Here is a 20915-nt window from a genome sequence, read left to right on the forward strand (position 1 = left end):
ATGCCAATCTGCTGTAATCTCTCTAGCAGAATGTGGTGGTCAACAGTGTCCAATGCACCGCTCAAATCCAGAAGGATGAGACCAGTCACCTTTCCACCATCCATTGCTGTGAGTATGTCATTATTTACTCGTAGGAGGGCAGTCTCAACACCGTGATTTTCTCTGTACGCCGATTGGAAGTCGTCATGAAGGTTATTATCTTTCAAGTAGGACTGAAGACGAATGGATACAACTCGTTCAATAACTTTTGAGAGGAAGCTGAGGTTCGCCACTGGACGGTAACTTGCAAGGTCATGCTTGTCGAGATGAGGCTTCTTAAAGAGCGGTTTCACGAGTGCATGTTGCATGCAAGCTGGAAAAATGGCAGAATGGAGAGACTTATTTACTATCTCTGCAATGTATGGGGCAAAGATGTCAACATGTTCCTTCAGGAGGCCCGTGGGAATTCGATCAAGCTCACATGACGATGTTGGTGAACTCATGATAACTTTCTTTACTTCATCAGTGTGGACGGTGATGGAACCCCTTGAGCACTGGACTGAGAACGGCTTGTCTTTGTTTCATTATGCAGGTCGATGTCGTCGCGAATCATGGTGATTTTGTTTACAAAGAACTGCGAGAATTTCTCAGCTAAGGTCTGGTTGCAAGAGGTATCAGGAAGAACTGGCTCTTTCTTGCGATGCATCAGTATATCTGTGATGCTGTACAGATGTTTTTGGTCACCCATGCACTCTGCAATGGACTGTGAGTAGTAGTGTGTTTTTGCTGTCTTTATTTTTTGAGACACGGCTTGATGTTGTTTGGAATACAGGTCTCGGTAAGCATCGCACTTGGTCTTTCTCCACTTACGCTCGAGGTGCCTCAAACATTTGGCAGCATGAATCTCCTCAGTCATCCATGGGCATGATGGCTTTATGACCACAGTTCTTGTCTTCTTAGGGGCTAGCTGATCTATAAGAATGGAAAGAGAGTTGTCATATCTTTCCACGCAACAGGATACGTCAATGTTTACGAAGTCAATTGCAGACAGAGATAGATGAACTTCAGATCGAAACTGTTCTCTGTCGATCGATTGTAGAGGACGAGTTGTTACAGTTTTTCGAACAGAGGGTGGTTTTTTCAGATTTAGATCACACTGAACCGCATTATGATCAGAAAGACCGAGGATAACAGACACATTGGAAATGACATTGTCTGAACAACGAGTGATGTGCAGATCAAGTGTGTGTCCATGTAAATGAGTTTCTCCAGTGACGTGCTGCTTCATTCCATAGGTGGAAAGTAAATTGCTGTGCATGTGAGTCGTTCGAATGTCCTGACTGGTTAAAGTCACCAGTCAGGACAACCTGAGAGGGATGAAGAACGAGGGTGTCAAGTAGAGAGGTAAATTCTTCCAAAAACGTGCTGAAAAGTATGCGTTGTCCATGTTCATCCACAGTATCCGGACGATAAATAATTATGAGTACAATGGATCGAAAATCACATGAAACTAGTACTCGAAGAGCTTCAAATGACTTGTAGTGCGCAACAGACTCACGTCGAACTGTTAGTGAGGATTTGAACAAAAGTCCGACACCGCCTCCACGCCTTGCTTGTCGAGCTTTGTGGTTGAAAGTATATCCCTTCGGGGTGCAGTTACTAATAGTGACCTCGTTATATATGTATGTGAAATGTGCACTAGGCAACAATGGTATAGACTTTCGGTAACGCATGTAGAAAGCATTAGACTTAGCAGGTAAATCCATCGTTCTCAGGAATTGCGCATGCTCAGAAAAAATGTTAACAATTAACATTTACCTGATAAGTCTGCTGTAACCTTGTACCCAAAAATATCCCATCAAGCAAGGAAATGTTTTTATCCAAACATTTTGGTGCAGGTAATGACCACTGCTATCAATGATAAAACACATTATTTGCTTACCAAATTTCGCCCATATAGGGAACTCCTTTCCCCATCTTGCACCTTCGGCGCTCTATAATCTTTGGTTTTGACGGGGTCAAATGATGAAACATCATTTCTCTTTTCTGGACCAACTCCTTGAATGTGTACACATATATTTGGGCTACTATGGATCCAACAACTGCTGCAGTGACTTCGTTGTTTTTCAACAATTGTTACCAATTTCTCACATTATTAAATGTTCCAACTTACGATACAGTGCAGCTGGGCCCAATTTCATGACAAATTTGCTTTAAGCACGAAAATAGACGGCTTATTTTGAACAAGTTACTGGTCGAAGTGTAATGACATAACAAAAAACATTGCCTGTGACTGTATTTAGCTGTTGTTTACTAAAAGCATACAATGAGTGGATTCTTGGCCGGTTGTCTGATTTTACTAAGCAAGTTTACTTTTGCTTAAGCAAAACTTTGTGATCGGACCCTGTCTCCACTCACATTGGCTGTTTGAGCTCTTCATTTAATTCGGTATGCCACAAGCACACCGTCTATGCATTCGTTACTTGGTATGTCACAAGCACACCGTCTATGCATTCGTTACTTGGTATGTCATAAGCACAAAGTCTATACTTTCGCCTTTGAATAGCGCAGGTAAGCTTCACTGGGTGGTTTGTCATCGCGCAGAGGCCGATGCATGAATATTCACCCTGCTGTAATAACCCACAAAAAAGGAACCTTGTCGACGGTCGTCGTTTATGTAAATTGTGGGTGGAGCTACTCAGGCAGAGCTGTTCATTGGCTCTGACGTTGTTGACCGGCCGACGTACCTCCAAAACCTATGAACACTACTAACTCCATGCCTCAGGGTTTGGTCAGTGGTGCAAGGTTGGAGTTGTATATATACAAAGTGTTGTACCAAACAAGCCTCGCGGATTTCATTGTTTATATATTGAAGTTTGCAAGGAGTTTACTACTTCTTGGGTTGTGGTTGAGATTTAGTTCATTGATAAATGCTAAAGAAAGTATTGCTAGTGAGTGATTTGTTATTATCAACCACAGGAGACATTGCAGAGTTAATTAATGTTTCTCTTTATCCTGTTATTTTATGTGTTTCTATGTTTGGATACTAGAGTCAGTTTAGAGCTGTTTCAGACAAACACATTTCTAGTGTGGTGATTTCTGTGCATAATTAGTATGGCTAGAGCACAGGTATTGTAGAATAGTAAATTGCAGTGAATTATATTGGTTTAGTTAAATCATTGTTGTTACATATTGTAATTCTGTGGATGACTGGAGAATTCAAGTACTGACTAAAACTTGTTGAGCAGCAAACTCATTTCTGTTTCTGTGTCCTTTTCATTCCAGACAAATTTAATGTGATTCATCAGTGTTTTGAAATCAACCTATCATTGAGGTGTAACATTATTAAAAGTGAATTTTGATTAATAATTATTTGAGAAAGAGGCTTTTGACCCACCCACCCACTAATTCTAAAAGAAATCAAAGTTTTAAAACATTGAACATTTTGAATGGCCCCTTAAAAATAATAATAATAACTAGAGATTGGGAGTGTAAACAATCACACAGCTGTTCCCACATGTTTTGTTAATAAAAGTTTTCTATGCTACAATAAAACACACACATTACAACCTCTATGACATGTGATTAACTGGTCTTGTATCTGATACTAAATCAAAAGGAGCTTTAACACAAAACAATAAAGGTCGACATGGCGTTATGGTCATTGTGTTGAATAAAATTTAACCCAAGTTCAAAAATCGGTTGTGTAGTTCTTGAGATATGATCCCACTTCCGGTTGACACGGAGGTAAAGGTCAATACTGGGTCACGGTAACCCATGCTCGATTTTGAATGCCCAAGGAGCCCATAACTGAAAAAGTTTGAAAATCTGTTGGTAGTTCTTGAGATAAGGTCCCACTTCTGGTTGACCCGGAAATAAAGGTCAACATGGGGTCACGCCTAGCCAATGCGAATGTCCAATGCCAAAGGAGGCCATAACTCGGTCTGTGTTTTTTTTTTGAGATAAGGTCCCAGGGGTGGGTTTCACAAAGAGTTTGGACTAGTCTTATCTCGAGTTAGGACCAGTTACTGGTCCTAACTTAGGACTATCCATGCAATTTGTATATCTCCTTGGACTAGTCCTAAGTTAGGACTAGTCCTACCTCTTTGTGAAATAGATCCCAGTTCCGGTTGACCCGGAAATAAAGGTCAACATAGGGTCAGGGTTTTCAAAGTTAATATTTAATGCCTAAGTAGTCAATAACTGAATAAAGTTTGAAAATCGGTTGTGTAGTTTTTGAGAAATGGTCCCACTTCCGGTTGACCCGGAAATAGAGGTCAAATCGGGGTCATGGTTACCCGAGGCAAATCTCCTACATGTATGCCTAAGGAGTCTATTACTGAAAAAACTTTGAAATCGGTCACACACTTCTTGAGATATAGTGCTGCAAAGAAAACTCATTAAAGCTTCTAATTAGCATAAATTAACATGTGATGACGTCACAGTCTTAAAATTGTGTTTTTGGTACTAATAAATTTCATAAGGTACATGATGGTATAACTTGCCCCAATCCAATTAGTCCAGGAGCCAAACCCCAAAATTTAGGTAAAGCGTGACATTGAGTACAACTAAGATTTTTTTTTGCAGAAATATGTTCTTCAAGGTGTCTAGTATGGAAATCCAATGCATGCCCAGCTGGCAGGGTTGAGCATTTTTTGTTATTTGCAAAAAATCACCTTTCCCATTTGTTTGTGTACAAACGCTCATCAATGTGTTTTATATGTTAACAACAGAATTCTTCACGTTTTCTCGACGAGGAATCCTTTCAGGTGTGTACTAACCAGATATTACACGTAGATATTAATTCAGACACAGGGTTAATAATATTATTTATTTACTTATACCTCACTTTGGTGAAATTCAAACTCAACAGGCATTTTTTTCTTTCTGATCTGCCCTTTAACCTGGTGCAACATTTCGCAACATTTCTATATATTTATAGCAAACGCTCATCAGAATCTCCTCTGACCATGGTATCCCTTACTTCATCTCATTGGTGAGGAACAGTCACAGTTGAATGGTAATTTTGGCTAGAGTTGATGGCATTTGGTTGAGACTAAACTTGTTTATTGAGATAATTACATCATCACATCACTGTCCAATTATAGTTAATTATGACACCACAAAACTTTGTTTTAGGTACACCCCAAAAACTGCAAGTAATGGCTTGATACATTGGCATTTATCATGTTTTACTGAGAAGCAGGACGACTGTACTGTATACTATGATGGTCAATTATAACATGATTTTGTCCCTTTTTTGGCATTTTTTATTTTAAGGGCAAACTACTATTTTTTATAGTTTACTCAGTGTTATAAATTCATGGAAAGGTTGCGAAATGTTTAACCCAGGTTAAAGGTCAGATCAGAAAAAAAGTAACCTGTTGATTAAATAATTTCACCAAAGTGAGGTAAAAGTAAATAAATAATATTATTAACCACTTGTCTGAATTAATATCTACATGTAATATCTGGTTAGTACACACCTGAAAGTATTGCTTGTCGAGAAAACATGTGAAGAGTTCTGTCGTTATCATATAAAACACATTGATGAGCGTTTGCACACAAACATACATGTATGGGTAAAGTGATTTTATGCAATAACAAAAAATGCTCAACCCTGCCAGCTGGGCATGCTGGGCATGCATCAGATTTTTAAAAGGGACCCCCTGGAGGACTCATTTCAGCAAAAAAATGTTAGTTGTACTCAATGTCACGGTTCATGTTAGTTGTACTCAATGTCACGGTTCATGTTAGTTGTACTCAATGTCACGGTTCATGTTAGTTGTACTCAATGTCACGGTTCATGTTAGTTGTACTCAATGTCACGGTTCATGTTAGTTGTACTCAATGTCACGGTTCATGTTAGTTGTACTCAATGTCACGGTTCATGTTAGTTGTACTCAATGTCACGGTTCATGTTAGTTGTACTCAATGTCAAGGTTCATGTTAGTTGTACTCAATGTCACGGTTCATGTTAGTTGTACTCAATGTCACGGTTCATGTTAGTTGTACTCAATGTCACGGTTCATGTTAGTTGTACTCAATGTCACGGTTCATGTTAGTTGTACTCAATGTCACGGTTCATGTTAGTTGTACTCAATGTCACGGTTCATGTTAGTTGTACTCAATGTCACGGTTCATGTTAGTTGTACTCAATGTCACGGTTCATGTTAGTTGTACTCAATGTCACGGTTCATGTTAGTTGTACTCAATGTCACGGTTCATGTTAGTTGTACTCAATGTCACGGTTCATGTTAGTTGTACTCAATGTCACGGTTCATGTTAGTTGTACTCAATGTCACGGTTCATGTTAGTTGTACTCAATGTCACGGTTCATGTTAGTTGTACTCAATGTCAAGGTTCATGTTAGTTGTACTCAATGTCACGGTTCATGTTAGTTGTACTCAATGTCACGGTTCATGTTAGTTGTACTCAATGTCACGGTTCATGTTAGTTGTACTCAATGTCACGGTTCATGTTAGTTGTACTCAATGTCAAGGTTCATGTTAGTTGTACTCAATGTCACGGTTCATGTTAGTTGTACTCAATGTCACGGTTCATGTTAGTTGTACTCAATGTCACGGTTCATGTTAGTTGTACTCAATGTCAAGGTTCATGTTAGTTGTACTCAATGTCACGGTTCATGTTAGTTGTACTCAATGTCACGGTTCATGTTAGTTGTACTCAATGTCACGGTTCATGTTAGTTGTACTCAATGTCACGGTTCATGTTAGTTGTACTCAATGTCACGGTTCATGTTAGTTGTACTCAATGTCACGGTTCATGTTAGTTGTACTCAATGTCACGGTTCATGTTAGTTGTACTCAATGTCACGGTTCATGTTAGTTGTACTCAATGTCACGGTTCATGTTAGTTGTACTCAATGTCACGGTTCATGTTAGTTGTACTCAATGTCACGGTTCATGTTAGTTGTACTCAATGTCAAGGTTCATGTTAGTTGTACTCAATGTCACGGTTCATGTTAGTTGTACTCAATGTCACGGTTCATGTTAGTTGTACTCAATGTCACGGTTCATGTTAGTTGTACTCAATGTCACGGTTCATGTTAGTTGTACTCAATGTCAAGGTTCATGTTAGTTGTACTCAATGTCACGGTTCATGTTAGTTGTACTCAATGTCACGGTTCATGTTAGTTGTACTCAATGTCACGGTTCATGTTAGTTGTACTCAATGTCAAGGTTCATGTTAGTTGTACTCAATGTCACGGTTCATGTTAGTTGTACTCAATGTCACGGTTCATGTTAGTTGTACTCAATGTCACGGTTCATGTTCAGTTCTCCTGGACTAAATGCCTTTTACAAAAAAAAACTGGAAGGCACCCGGATTAGACGGAATTGCGAATATCTGGATCAAGAACTTGCCTAGCATCCGCGAAGATCTTGCATTGGCCTACAACGACATAGTCAAACACCCAGAGAAATGCCCCGAATGGCTGACAAGAGGAACTACCTACCTGCTCCCTAAGTCGGAAGAGACTCGGAACCCTAAGAACTATAGACCAATCACCTGCCTGCCCACAATGTATAAAAGGAAACTATGGCTGCAAAGACCAGCTACTGATCAACAAAACCATACTGGAAGAAGCCAGATCTAAGAAGAAAAACTTATCAACAGCGTGGATTGACTACAAGAAGGCATTTGATAGTGTACCTCATTCCTGGATAAGAAAATGCCTTGAAATCTACAATATATGTCCAACTACTGTCAACTTCATCACAGCAAGCATGGTGAACTGGAAAACCACCTTGAATCTCCACCATGCAGAAGGGTCGTTAACATCTAGACCGGTTAACATCAGATGCGGGATTTTTCAAGGAGATTCACTATCACCACTACTTTTCTGTTTAGCGCTAGCACCACTTGGCAACCTGCTGAACAACAGTAGTTACGGATACACATCAGAAAATGGCAAACTTAACCACCTTGTCTACATGGATGACCTTAAGACATTTTCCAAGGATGACAACCAGCAAAAGGGTCTGCTCACCATTGTGAAGACCTTCAGTGACGACATCAGGATGGAGTTCGGACTCGATAAGCGTGCCAAAGCCACCTTCAAGAGGGGAAAACTCACCAAAACAACAGACCCAGACATTGACACTGTCACTAAAATCAAGGAGATGGACCAAGAGGGTACATACAAGTAATGTACCTTGGAATAAATGAAGGTGACGGCATACAACACTCAGCAATGAAGGAGAAGGTCCGAAATTAGTATTATAGAAGAGTGCGGATGATACTGAAGAGTGAACTTAATGCAGCCAATCGATTTGAAGCTATCAACACCATTGCAATAACTGTAGTATCGTACAGTTTCAATATCATCAACTGGAAACTGTCGGAAGAGAATGGACGCTAAGACACGGAAAATAATGACCATGAACAGGATGCACCATCTGAAAGCATACATGTTGACAGGATATACCTACCAAGATCATCTGGAGGACGTGTCCTGATCCAGCTTGAACTGACCTTCAAAACCTCCGCAAACGGTCTAGATGCTTATCTGACGAAAACTAACGACCCACTCCTCCAAATAGTGAAACAACATGATAACAAAAAAAGCTCTACACCATCAAAAAAGAAGCAGTAAAATTCAAAAGAGAACTTGACTACTCAGAAATCACACCATCAGATAATGAAGCAACAACTATCTATGCAAAACGAGTAAAGAAGACAGCAAAAACCAAGGGTCATGAACAACTACAGAAAACCTGGGAAGACAAGGTAATGCACGGCAGTATCCAAAAAGGACGAAAGAAGCAGATGTTGACCAACAGAAGACACACCAATGGCTCAAAAACACTGGGCTGAAAGCAGAGACGGAGGGCCTTATCATTGCCGCCCAAGACCAGAGTCTCGCCACCAGATCATTTCACCATTGCATCATCAAGGATGGAATGAACCCACAATGTAGGATCTGCGGAAAATATGAAGAAACCGTAGACCACATTGTCTCCGGATGCCCAGAGCTGGCGAAGACGGAATATATTCATCTACACAATAAGGCAGCGGCGTACCTTCACTGGAAGATATGCAGGCATTACAACATAGAGACGACAGGGGAGTGGTACAAACACCAGTCGACAATGGTCACAGAGACTGATGTAGTCGCCATCCTCTGGGACATGCCAATCCATACTGACAAAGAGATTAAAGCCAATAGACATCATCATCAAGGACAAGAAGGACCAGAGGTGTATACTAATTGATGTGTCCATACCTTCCAAACGTAACACCTCAATTAAAGTTACCGAGAAGCTGTTGAAGTACAACGACCTTGAGATCGAGATTAGCAGAATGTGGAGTATGAAGACCGAGTGGTCATCGGAGCTCTAGGACTAGTAAAGAAGGGACTGGAGAAATTCATTGAGCGTGTCCCTGGCAGCATAAGCATCATCTTAGTCCAGAAGATAGCACTCCACGGCACAGCCCACATACTACGTAGAATTCTGTCCATTAAATAACATCACCCCTTTAGCACCTCAGATCCTTAGTCTGGATCCGGCTCTATAGGATGTATCGTAGATAGCATAAAATAAACTTCTTCATAATAATAATAATATAGGTATTTATATAGCACCTTAAACAATTAGATCAAAGCGCTGAACAATTAAACAAGAACAGTGCAAAGAAACAAGAAAAACAATTTACACAAAACTACAAAGGATTAGTGGCGAGGCTGACTGAAAAAAAAACAGGTTTTGAGGTTTGTCTTGAAAATGGCTGTAGAAGAGTATTGGGGTCTCTCTAGGACCGGCTTGTTCAAAGTGCATAATAACAGTAGAAATTCCATAAGAAAATTACACAGAAACAGTTTTAAGGAAAAGGTACACTCAGTAAAAAAAGCAAAATACAAATCAAAGCCTTCAAACACCATATTACTGGAAAAAACAAAAACTTAGGTACCATTTAGCATATACAATATATTACAAAGTTCACACAAAAAAACACATACAAACCAAAATTCACTGCACATCACCAAATGTGTTCTTTTAATAAGAAATTTAAAGGTGTGATTTAAAAGTCTTTGTGGGTGCGGTTTATGAATACATTTGTGATAGCAAATTATTCCATAGATTAGGTGCTGCTGAATAAAAGGCACGATTTCCAAAAGTGTGCCCTTTGGATTCTAAAAAGATTCACCTTTGACCAGAGGTTAACACCTTGGACTTCTGACAGTAATTATTTCAATTAAAGGGTTTGGGTACTTTTTGTAGGACACAAAACACAATGTCCACAGATTTACATTTAACTTGCACGGTTTGAATATAATGATGGAAGAAAGCTTTGCTGAGTGCTTTAATTTTGGAGAAAGGAGTAAAAAAAATCACAAAATTATTTGAGCATGTAAAACGTATTTTAATATCATTTGCCAGATGTAGTCTCCCATGTAGTTGATGTCCAGTCATTGTGTTTTTGATATGATGTTTTGACTTTCCGACCCTTGCAGATGGCTAAACAGCACTTGTATGAATGTTTAGATGAGTCTTACATGTATGTTGAGAATATTTTCATGAGTTGAAAAATGGAACATTTGATTTAACAAGGTGAGGTGAAGCTGAGCTTAATGGAACCAATTTCGTTTAATGAAAATAGTCTCTCAAGTAGGCCTACACAAATGCAAAATGTTCATTATTTGTTTTAAAGGCAGTGGACACTATTGGTAATTGTCAAAGACCAGTCTTCTCACTTGGTGTATCTCAACATACATGTTTGCATAAAATAACAAACCTGTGAAAATTTGAGCTCAATGGTCATCGAAGTTGCGAGATAATAATGAAAGAAAAAAACACCCTTGTCACACGAAATTGTGTGCGTTTAGATGGTTGATTTCGAGACCTCAAGTTCTAAATCTGAGGTCTCAAGTGTCAGATTTTTTAAGGTTCATGCAGGCTGTTAAAAAAGTTGAAAGATTAAGGTCGGCGAATTTCAATTGTATTTTGGGGATCATCAAGGGGGGTGAATGGTTCCCCATTGGCAATGTTAAAAAATTAATGGCACCCCTCTGTTAGCTTAGGTCAGACCCCCCTGAATTTGGACACCTCCAATGCAAAGAAAATAGTGTTTTTTACTGAAATTACCCTAAATTCTATCTTTACAGAAAAGTGCTTTAAACTCAACCGATTTTTAAAATTTTTGGGTCATGTCTGTAGTGTTCTATAATAACATTGCATTTCTTAAATTTGCTTGTTTGGTTTAGAAATTTTGCTAGTGAATTTTTAAAATGGCATAAAAATGGTGTTTTGTTAAATTACTCAAAACTTCCGAAATTACTGAAATTTGAATTCAATGTACTTTCTTTATTCAGGCTAGTTCAACATTGAAACTCACATTTGTAAGAGGTTATGTTGTGTACTTGAAGGATATCAAGTTGAACATTTGGGTTTTTTCAAAATTGTTGAGGTACATGTAGGGAATTTTGTACATGGGTCATATTTACCTATATTTGTAAGCAAAAAATCGTGTTTTCCAGTTTAATTGAATTACCGCTTCCTTTTTATTGACACTTTTGAGTTCCAATAACTAAATAGATACAAAGCATCATTGTTCTTTTACTGTTTACAGAAAAATAACTTTTAATGAATTTGGAACATTCCATTCCTTGAAAGTTTTTTTTTAAAACCATCCCAACCACGTGGTTTATCTAATTGTGCACAATACGCCCTCCTTAATATTTATGCTGACGTCATACTTTAAGGGTCAAAGCGAGGCTGTGGGCGGTAGACTTTATCATGAGAAAAACAATCTTTATTTAACAAATAATATTAGCTAAAGATTGGGCCACCGAGTACAGCATCAACAAAATAATTGTTTTATAGCAATTTAATTGCATGTTCAAGAAAAACGTTCAGGGCCATTTTTTAAGTCAACAAATTATAGTAATGACAAATGCACGTGACATTTATAAATTATTAGTGTTCTTTTTTGTTTTTACTTAAGGGAGAACCTATTCTCCTATCACATTCACAAGTCAGTGAATGCATGCAATGGTATATTGGCGCTATCAGAAACAGTTGCAGTTGTAATAGCAGTTGTAATAGCGTGATCTATAACACTTTTGGGACATACGTATGTAAATCAGTTTGACCTGTTATACCTTTTTTATGTTTCTGATTCATGATTTACCTTGCAAACAAAATATAAAACAATTATTTTTGATAATACACTGTACTCTATTAATTACAAGCCTTTTGTATTTTGGACCTTGCTAATAGTCATAATGATAACCAGTGTTAAAAATGATAACATAAGTGCACTTTTTAATTTTTTACATATATTTAGTTACATTGTGAAAGGCATAATATGATGATTATGTCTCGTCTTCGGAGCCACCTTTGCTGGTACATTGACCAACATGGCTGTTCAGTACTTTGATGAAACTTTCTTTGCGCGTTTCAGGTCCTTCAACTTTCAATCCAAAGTGTTCACACAAATCTTTCAATTCACTTATGCGTTTTGATTTACCTTTGCCCTGTGTAATTAGAGTACAAACATTGATATCACCAAATATGATTGGATGGGAAATGTCTATTTCAGCATAAACTGATTTGCGAAGTCTTTCTTCATTTTCTGAACTTTCCCAAGTACGAAAGTCTTCTTCACTTGCATCTACGTCCACATCATGGTGACCTTGACCTGCTTGATGCCTTTTCTGAGCAGCTGCAAGCCTACTAAAAAAACTTGCAATTTGTTTCGCAGTCCGCCATTCTGCGGGAAGGAAAACAAATTGACCATTAATATTTTTCAAGGTTTTCATGACTTTTGCAACGTGCGTGGCATCGGCTTTGTGCCCAGTTTTTACACCTGCGTTGAACTGATCAGTCAGAAAAGATTTGACATTTTCAGACAAAGCTGATACTTTTCTTGGACCTTTCAATGCCCATCCCATGTTCTGTATTATCATTTCCCCAGCTGATCTAGCTGCAGTTCCTGAGCTGGTGCTAGACTCTTCCTCGACTGCTGGTATCAGAGGCACTGTATATTGTTGTTGAGCGTGGACACCTGAAACTTTGTCTGCCCACTGCTTTCTTATGCGATCATACGCTGATTCCTGCTCAAGTTTTTTTTACATGAACTCCAGTATCCATGTGGATATTTACTTATTGAGGTGTTCGAAAGCATAGGTAGCAACCTGGTTCTGAACAAGGAAACAAGTTTGATCTACCTGTCCTGCCTGGCATCGATGTCCTTGGCATGGTTCCCAACTCTCGAGGTGGCTCAAAATCGGTCACAATCTGAAGTGATGTCTTCCCTCGGAATTTTTTCCCCATTGCTGCTATTTTGAAGTATTTACCAGTTCCTATTTCATATGCCTTCCATGCACGAATTTCCTTATCTCGGAATTCAAAGTTATTCAGCAGACTTATTCCTTCCCACTTGCCACTCCCCTCTTGTCTCTCTTTGTTGGTTTGACAAACAGCAGTCCAATTTATTACATTAAATGAAATGATCATGTTATCGTCCATTAGTATACAACTTTGCATTGTATTAAAGAAAAGGTTAACTAACTTACTAAAACACACTTGCACTGCCGCTGCATGATGGTCCTTCTGTATTTCTGATGGTTACGTAGTGTCTCTTTCGGCACTTTCCACACACAGCTGAAAAAGAAAAACATACCATGATTTGAATCATGAAGTAGTCAGGCCCTTCCAAGGAGTGTTGAGGGGGGGGGCATTTGCAACCCCCCCCCCCCCTGCTGCCTTGCCCCAGACCAATTTCGTCCCAGACCACTCCTGTGCTTGGGACAAATTGTAAGTCCAGCCCTCTCCTGATCACTATGCTTAAATAGACCAGCTCTATTTAGGATCAATTCCCATTCACTAAGTTTACTGCCGCTTTTCTCAGTTAACTTGAGAAATCGCAAATGTCCAGTTATATCATCAGTGCATGATTGCAAAGGAATAATAGTTGTATTATCAACAGCAAAATATGCAGCACCACAAGGAGAATCGTCAGTTCCAAATGAACAAGTCATTTTCGAGCAAAAATTCAGAAAATAACACCGAAAATCACTCTATATAAACCTCACTTGTTATGACAGGCTTTGTGTGATTCCACAGCAGTCTGCATGTGTGCATAATAGACCTTATCACAAATACCAATACGCAAGCGCAGACTGTTGAATGAGGTGCATTTTGGGATAAATATGGATCAAATTTGGATACCAGCAAGACCACAATGCACCTAATTCCAAGCTTTACGCGCGCGCCCCGGTATTTGCGAAAAGGTCTATGGAGACATGTAAATAGCGCCACAAAGTGACCATCTAAAGCCACTGCAGAAAATAGCGCCACCAAGTGATTGGCTTAAGCCAGTGCCGGATCTCCAATTTTTTTTTCTTTAACTGAATTAATTTGATTAAGGGGATAACAAAAAAAATCATAAAATAGAACAAGAAAAAATACAGTAATAGCAACAAAATTCCAAGGTCTACCCCCGCGGTACTAATAATATAACCCAATTGCTTGCCCGTAGATATAGCTTTAAAGCACCATTAAACATGAAATGGTCAAGGTCCATTTTTGTATTTCACTTTTATCCTAACAAAATTAATTTGATCTGATCCTAATTGTTAAACTTGATTGCAAAATAAATGAAATTTATTATAAAATCATGTTTTTTAAAAGGAATGTCTAACTTGTTGCAAACTTGACAAAGCACAAAAAGACAAATACTTTAAGACCTCTACCTCAAGGAAAAAATAAGAACCCACACTTTTGAAAGCATAGGGCTGTTGCTGAAGGGTGTGCAATATGTTTTATAAAGGACATTTGGAAATTAGCCTGAATATAGAAAATATTTAAATCCCAAAAAGGGCAAAAATTCCATGTTTTCCTTTTCTTTTCTTTTTGGAAAAATGGAGTAATTTGGTGCAACAGAAAAAAAATGTTGCTAAAGTAGTTAGCATCTGTACTGTTGTGTGTGCAAGCACAAAGGTATGCAAATTAAATTTATTTTTGTTTGAGATCAATAGGTTGCTTAGTTTTTCTGTAGTACCTTCTGTAAATTTGAAGTAAAACTGTTTTTAAGCTGCTTCTTGTACATGATTTTGGGCTCATTTTTAGGATGTATCATTATTTTCCAGGGGTGGTACTGCAGATTTGTTTAATATCATTTTGGTAAATAGTCTTCATAGTACATCAAGTTGCAAAGTATAATTGGATTCCGCCGACCCCCATCTGTCACATCTGCATGACCCTTAAAAAATCTTACACTCAAAATCAAATTCGTGGAAAATTACTTCTTTCTCGAAAGCTACATGTATGGCACTTCAGAGGGAGGTGTTTCTCACAATGATTTATACCATCAACCTCTCCCAATTACTCGTCACCAAGAAAGGTTTTATGCTAATAATTATTTTGATTAATTACCAATAGTGTCCACTGCCTTTAACATCAAAGTACAATGTAAATTTGTCGTTCAATATAACATAAACTAGAAACAAACAGTAAAAGGTAGTACACATGTATACTTGCATCCCTCGTTGTGGGCATTTCGTTTGGTGACAAATATGCACTGTGAAAAGAACCACAATGACATGGCTTTTGATATAGGTCATGTTATGATTTCATTTTAAATTGAATGCCACTTTACCTACAATCATCCAATTGAATTACAAGGATCAACTTTGGTATACATATGTATATTTAACCTTATTTTAATCAAGTATTTTTTGTACATTTCTATTTACCTTGAAACATATTGTCAATCCATCAGGATCCAGTGCTGGTGCTGGTAGTGGAGAATTCCATGTGTATAGAGGTTACAGACGTCGAGAGTATGGCCGACAGATGTACATACAAAACAAAGCTGAGCAGGTCATTCAGGCATTATATGTTTATTTCTCTGTTGTTAATGTTGTTTTCCCAATATTCCTCAATTCACAGACCCCTTTACAATAGGAACTAGCTATGCATTTTGGAATGGGATGTGACATTCATCACAAAGAATACGTGGATAGCTTACTTGCAAACTGTCCCAAAATGCATCATTATAATCACCACTTTTGGCCTATCTGATGGGGTTCATGCCCTTGACTTCTGATTTTATCCAATGAATTCTTCTAGTCTTACGTCAAACATTTAAGTTGAACTCTTGGGAGAAAAAACTTCTTTTTTGTAACGATGGCATATTTTTTGTGCATAACTTTACAGAACTAAACTAAAATTCCCTTCACTGTGGTCAGAAAAAGGTTATATTGCCTATTTGGGCCATTGCCCGACACAGGCGTTCATAACCATAGCTTTAGGTGCATCTACACACTCATTGAAATGACACTATTAATGTGTACCCACCAGGAGGAGCAAGCAAAAGATTTTCAGAAGAAACTAGAAGAAAATAAATCAAAAGCTGAGGAGAAGACAACCAAGAAGAGGAACAAAAGGTAAACTTTAGTCAATAGTAAGATCTGTTTGATTCCTGACATGTGTATTTCAAAAAGCAATACTACTTGCTTGTTTAGGACTGCCAACCATGCTTACATTTTTATTTATTTATCAACAACAGTATGGAAACTTGTGTAAGTAGAGGCGAGCGACATGGAAATTTGTGCGTGGACTTAGCTGTGCAATAAAGCGGTCCCAGACTGCAGATGCATTTTTAGCATCAGTATCAGGTACATGTAGGCTCCAGGAATTGTATTTGCGAAGTCCTGTTGAACCCATGAACAGAAGGATATGGTCCACCTGTTTTTCTGCCTCATTCTTCACAGAAAAGTATAGTTCACATTGCTGACGAAAGATCTGGATAGCACTTGGCAAATCCGGGTCATCGTAAGACATACGGGGTGTGATTGAGTCATTCATGTTGTACACAGAGTTTAGCACTGAATAAATATGGCGACGAAGTAAACACTGCAGTTTTGTGCACCGCAAATGTACATGCACTAACGTTAATTGACAATACAGTACAGAACGAAGCAACTACGTGTTTATTTGTCACTCACCAATACCTTGTCATGTCCACGAGTTGTTGGTATTAATCTGGCATTCATAAATACCTCAGACAGTTTCGCTTTTCCTGTCGGTGGAGAGCGCGTCACGTGGGTGTATAAACCTTTGTTTATGACCGGTAAAAAGTTTTTATTCATGGGCGTGACGCGGGACCTTGCACCTGTTCTCATAAGACAGTTTCTTCAATCCTATTGGTCGAGTACAACGGCTGAAGCAGTTGTGCCACATCAAGCATTACGCGCGACGCGCACAGTATTCCCTTATAAGGGGTTGTTACCCGAGGGCGGCGGAGGGCTGTACCATTTCATAGCTGGAGGGGTGTTGTGTTGAAAGAAATCATTTAACAATTATAATTTTTGCATTTATTTACTTTTGACCAAAAAGTGTTGATGTACTTGACCGAAAGGTATATGAATGGGAATCTAAGTGTGTTGAATCGGTTTTCAACTAGTGGTTTAAACCCGCCGAGGCCTGGTTCTTGATAATTTACCTCGACTTCGTCTCGGTAAAATTATCGAGAACCAGGCCTCGTTGGGATTAAACCACTAGTTGAAAACCTCTTCACCACACACAGATTCCCTTATTAATGACGTTTTTTTTACCGCGCTACCGCCATGTAATGAGTGGATGTCTTCACAGAGTGTAACTTCCAGATACACTTTTATTCATCAGAGTAACTCATTGCTTGGTAACTAGGGTTATGGGAATAGCGCCCTCTAGTGTTGATATATTACAGTGTGTGCGTGTGCTCTCATATTCGGTACATGCTTGAGAATGAGAAATTTTGTGTACAAAGTCTATGGGAAAACCTAGGGTACAGGGACAATGGAAAGAACAAAAGATCACTCCCATCCTCTATAATCTAATTGGCTTCCCATGAATCAACGCATCCACTTCAAAGTAATCATTTTCACTTTTAAGGCACTCCGAGGTTCAGCCCCACTCTACATTCAAATCCTGTTGACTCCCCGTACTACCAGACCAGGTCTGAGATTCACCAGCAACATGCTCCTTGTTCCCCGGTCTCGTTAGCCAACTAAGGGAAAGTTTTTTTTTCCAGTACAACACCAAGGCTCTGGAATTCACTTCCTGAAACGTTGGCACATGGATGTTAAACATAAAGTAAATCAAATACACCTTTTTCAACCTTATTATTCAAAGAATTACTATGTTCCTTGAAAATTGGGGACATTTAAATAAAACTTTCAACCGTGGCATACATACATTATATTTTTTCTCCGTAAAAAAGTTCAAGCGACTCAGACTCGACCTTTGGGATTCATGATTCAGACCGATCCAAATGACACAGACTGAACATTGAGAATCGCGACTCATACCCATGGTATGAGGAGTCAAATATAAACTTGTACCATACACATCAATTGCAGGCCCTTACTTTTACCCTAGTGTCTTGTATTTATCATGCCACGCAAGTGGTAAATTAATTGGGGGGGGGTTGTAAGCTCTGAATACAATGTTAGAGGTGTTAAAAAAAACTTAAACATTAAGCAGACTCCAAGATCCAAAATTCTTTAAAGGCGGCAAAAAATAGCTTTAATAATGATGACTATTTTTTAGGATGAAGAAAAAACAGAAGATGTTTGAAAGAAAGAAGCAAAAACTTGAAGGAGCAGAAGGTGAGTCATTTTTAGTCAAGTCCCAAGTCCAAATTTTGCGTTTCTTGTCAAGTCACAAGTCAAGTAATGTCAAGAAATGTTTATTGTGGATGACAAACTTAAAAACAATCAAAGACCTGTCAAAGGAACTCATTAAACAGCTATGGCCATCAGGTGTGTGTCTTCTAAAACGCTTATACAAAGCATGAACTCAAGGGTGATGATAATAGTCTATCACTAGATTTAAAAACAACAACTTTGAGCAGCATGTATGAGTAAAAGTTGGTAACGTACCTAATTTTCCTAATTTGAAGAAGCTGATTCTGAATAATGATTGATTCATGTACCTAGGCTACATATGATGAATTAGTGTGCATCTGCTCAACACCTTTCACGGCGACCCCTTCAACACGGGAAATTCCCTTCAAATTTACACACTCGGGAGACGTTTTCATCAGTTTTAGAATAGTGATTTTGTTAAACTTACAAAGTCGCTCGGCAGCGTATAGTATATATTCCTCTTTCGTAACAGTACACTTTTACTATCACTAAGAGCCAGGAATGAGGGTCACTTTTTGATTGAAAAAGATTCATTTTGACTAAAATAATCAGTTTCCTATGGAGGTCACGCCACATTTTGTCATTTTTTGCGGGGGTTGTCCCAGTAAATTCAACGGCAAACTCGCTAGCATCCTCGCACCACTAGAAGTCGCATGGTTTATGAAACTAGATAAAATAACCTTTCCATCCATGCAACATGTTTTGTGATTGGTGGACTGGAAAAAGGGGCACTTTTTGTGTCAAATCATGAAGTCCGTTTGGGAGAGCTTGCACCCCTCCATAGTCTGGACAACGAGCCAAATGGCTAGTGGGTTATGTGGCGGAAAGCTATACCTCTTGAAACCGCGCCAATCACAAACATTGTTCAATCGGAAGCAGAATACGATGTTTGGCAAAGCTTTTTTCTGTTTTAATTCATCATTCTTTATGCCTCAACAATAATTTTATATATAAGAAGCATTTTGATTCAACATTGTAGCGTTTTTAATGTCCAAAAATATGTTTTAATCTTGGAATTTTGTGCTTTTCTTCGACTCGAACATCACTAGACGTGGCTGGATCACTACATTTAGTTAATGTAGGTGTATTTTTTGCAGAGTATGTGGTGGGGATGCCAAAAATATTAATACTTCATTAAAAAAAATCCAAAAATATAGAACTACATAAAATTAACACTCAACACATTAGTAGAAGGGTCTCATGTCCTTTTTTTGTAAATGATATACAGAAATATCTTGACGAATCAAGTTTGTTGTGCAACATGAATTTTCTTGTCATTATAAAACTATGTTCAATATTTCTGTATAACGTTCGTAACTACTCTACATATGCGACTTAATTGATTTCAATGAAATTGATTTATTACTCCTACTTACTGTAAGGTTTTTGTTTTAGATAAACCTCATGCTTCCTGCCGCTTCTTTCAAAGTAGCTAGACGTTTGATCCCCTTAAGTGTAAATGAACTGTCCCATTTCTGCCTGTGCACTCAAGCCCTTACCACAGTCAGCTCACACAACGTGAGGGATTATCTGCTCAAAATGCGGCCAAAGTTCTTCATATGTTTTGAGTCCTTGCCCCTGAAAAATCACATTTAAAACAGCACAGAAAACCTAGCACATGACAATACTTTACATGCAAAAAATAGTCAGGTTCAGCTGTTATAATAATAACAATAATAATTAAATGTAACTCTGGGTTCACCATCAGGAGCAGGAACTGAAACCAAATTTACAACTCTCTTTTGAAATAAAACCAGGTTTAGAGAGTTCATGATATAATGCACAAGAACAGAAAACACTGATTTATTTAAAAACAATAAATCAACATCAAAAGAAATGCAAAAGAAATATAAACTTTACAATAAAAGGATCCTGGAATATTAACATAATTCTAAAAATGAGCTCAGGTGGAAATTCGTAACCGCGGTTATCGTCCTACGGGCGCCACTCAAAACATCGATTGGATAGCTCCGATGGCATACAGGAGACGTCCTCAAGTGTAGGTCGAGAGCTCTGAAGGTTGAAGGACACTTCACGTGTCGGTATACATCTTCCTCCAACGCGGCTTTTAAGAATGTTAATAAAATTGTATACTTGTATATTGCAAAGGTTACAGATAAGATGGACGGAAGTCTGCCTTGGTCGAGGATTTCTTAAAATTGTCTAGAGGGCCAGTCTAGGTTCCTTGCCACATTACGGTCCTCTGTACGTGACCTATTTAGAGAGTGATTATAGTCCATGCAATACTACATACTCATTCAGTGATTATAGTCCATGC

General features: G+C 38.4%; 1 protein-coding gene and 1 long non-coding RNA gene across 2 annotated transcripts in view; one reads left to right on the forward strand and one right to left on the reverse strand.

Annotated features, from left to right (window-relative positions):
- The window catches only part of LOC117290295 (PRKR-interacting protein 1 homolog), a 58126-nt gene that overhangs the window by 23297 nt on the left and 13914 nt on the right, over nucleotides 1–20915 (forward strand). The window contains exons 3-5 of the mRNA XM_033771606.1: nucleotides 15727–15827; nucleotides 16308–16393; nucleotides 18540–18598. Of these exons, the coding sequence (XP_033627497.1) occupies nucleotides 15727–15827; nucleotides 16308–16393; nucleotides 18540–18598 (246 nt within the window). The remainder of the gene's footprint in view (nucleotides 1–15726; nucleotides 15828–16307; nucleotides 16394–18539; nucleotides 18599–20915) is intronic.
- LOC117290296 lies at nucleotides 10855–17054 on the reverse strand. The gene is made up of 4 exons (XR_004519033.1): nucleotides 16955–17054; nucleotides 15701–15741; nucleotides 13520–13607; nucleotides 10855–12714 (listed from the first exon to the last, which is right to left on the reverse strand). It is a non-coding gene; the product is annotated as an uncharacterized LOC117290296 (long non-coding RNA).

This window comes from Asterias rubens, chromosome 5 (genome assembly GCF_902459465.1).
Source record: "Asterias rubens chromosome 5, eAstRub1.3, whole genome shotgun sequence".
NCBI lineage: Eukaryota > Metazoa > Echinodermata > Asteroidea > Forcipulatida > Asteriidae > Asterias > Asterias rubens.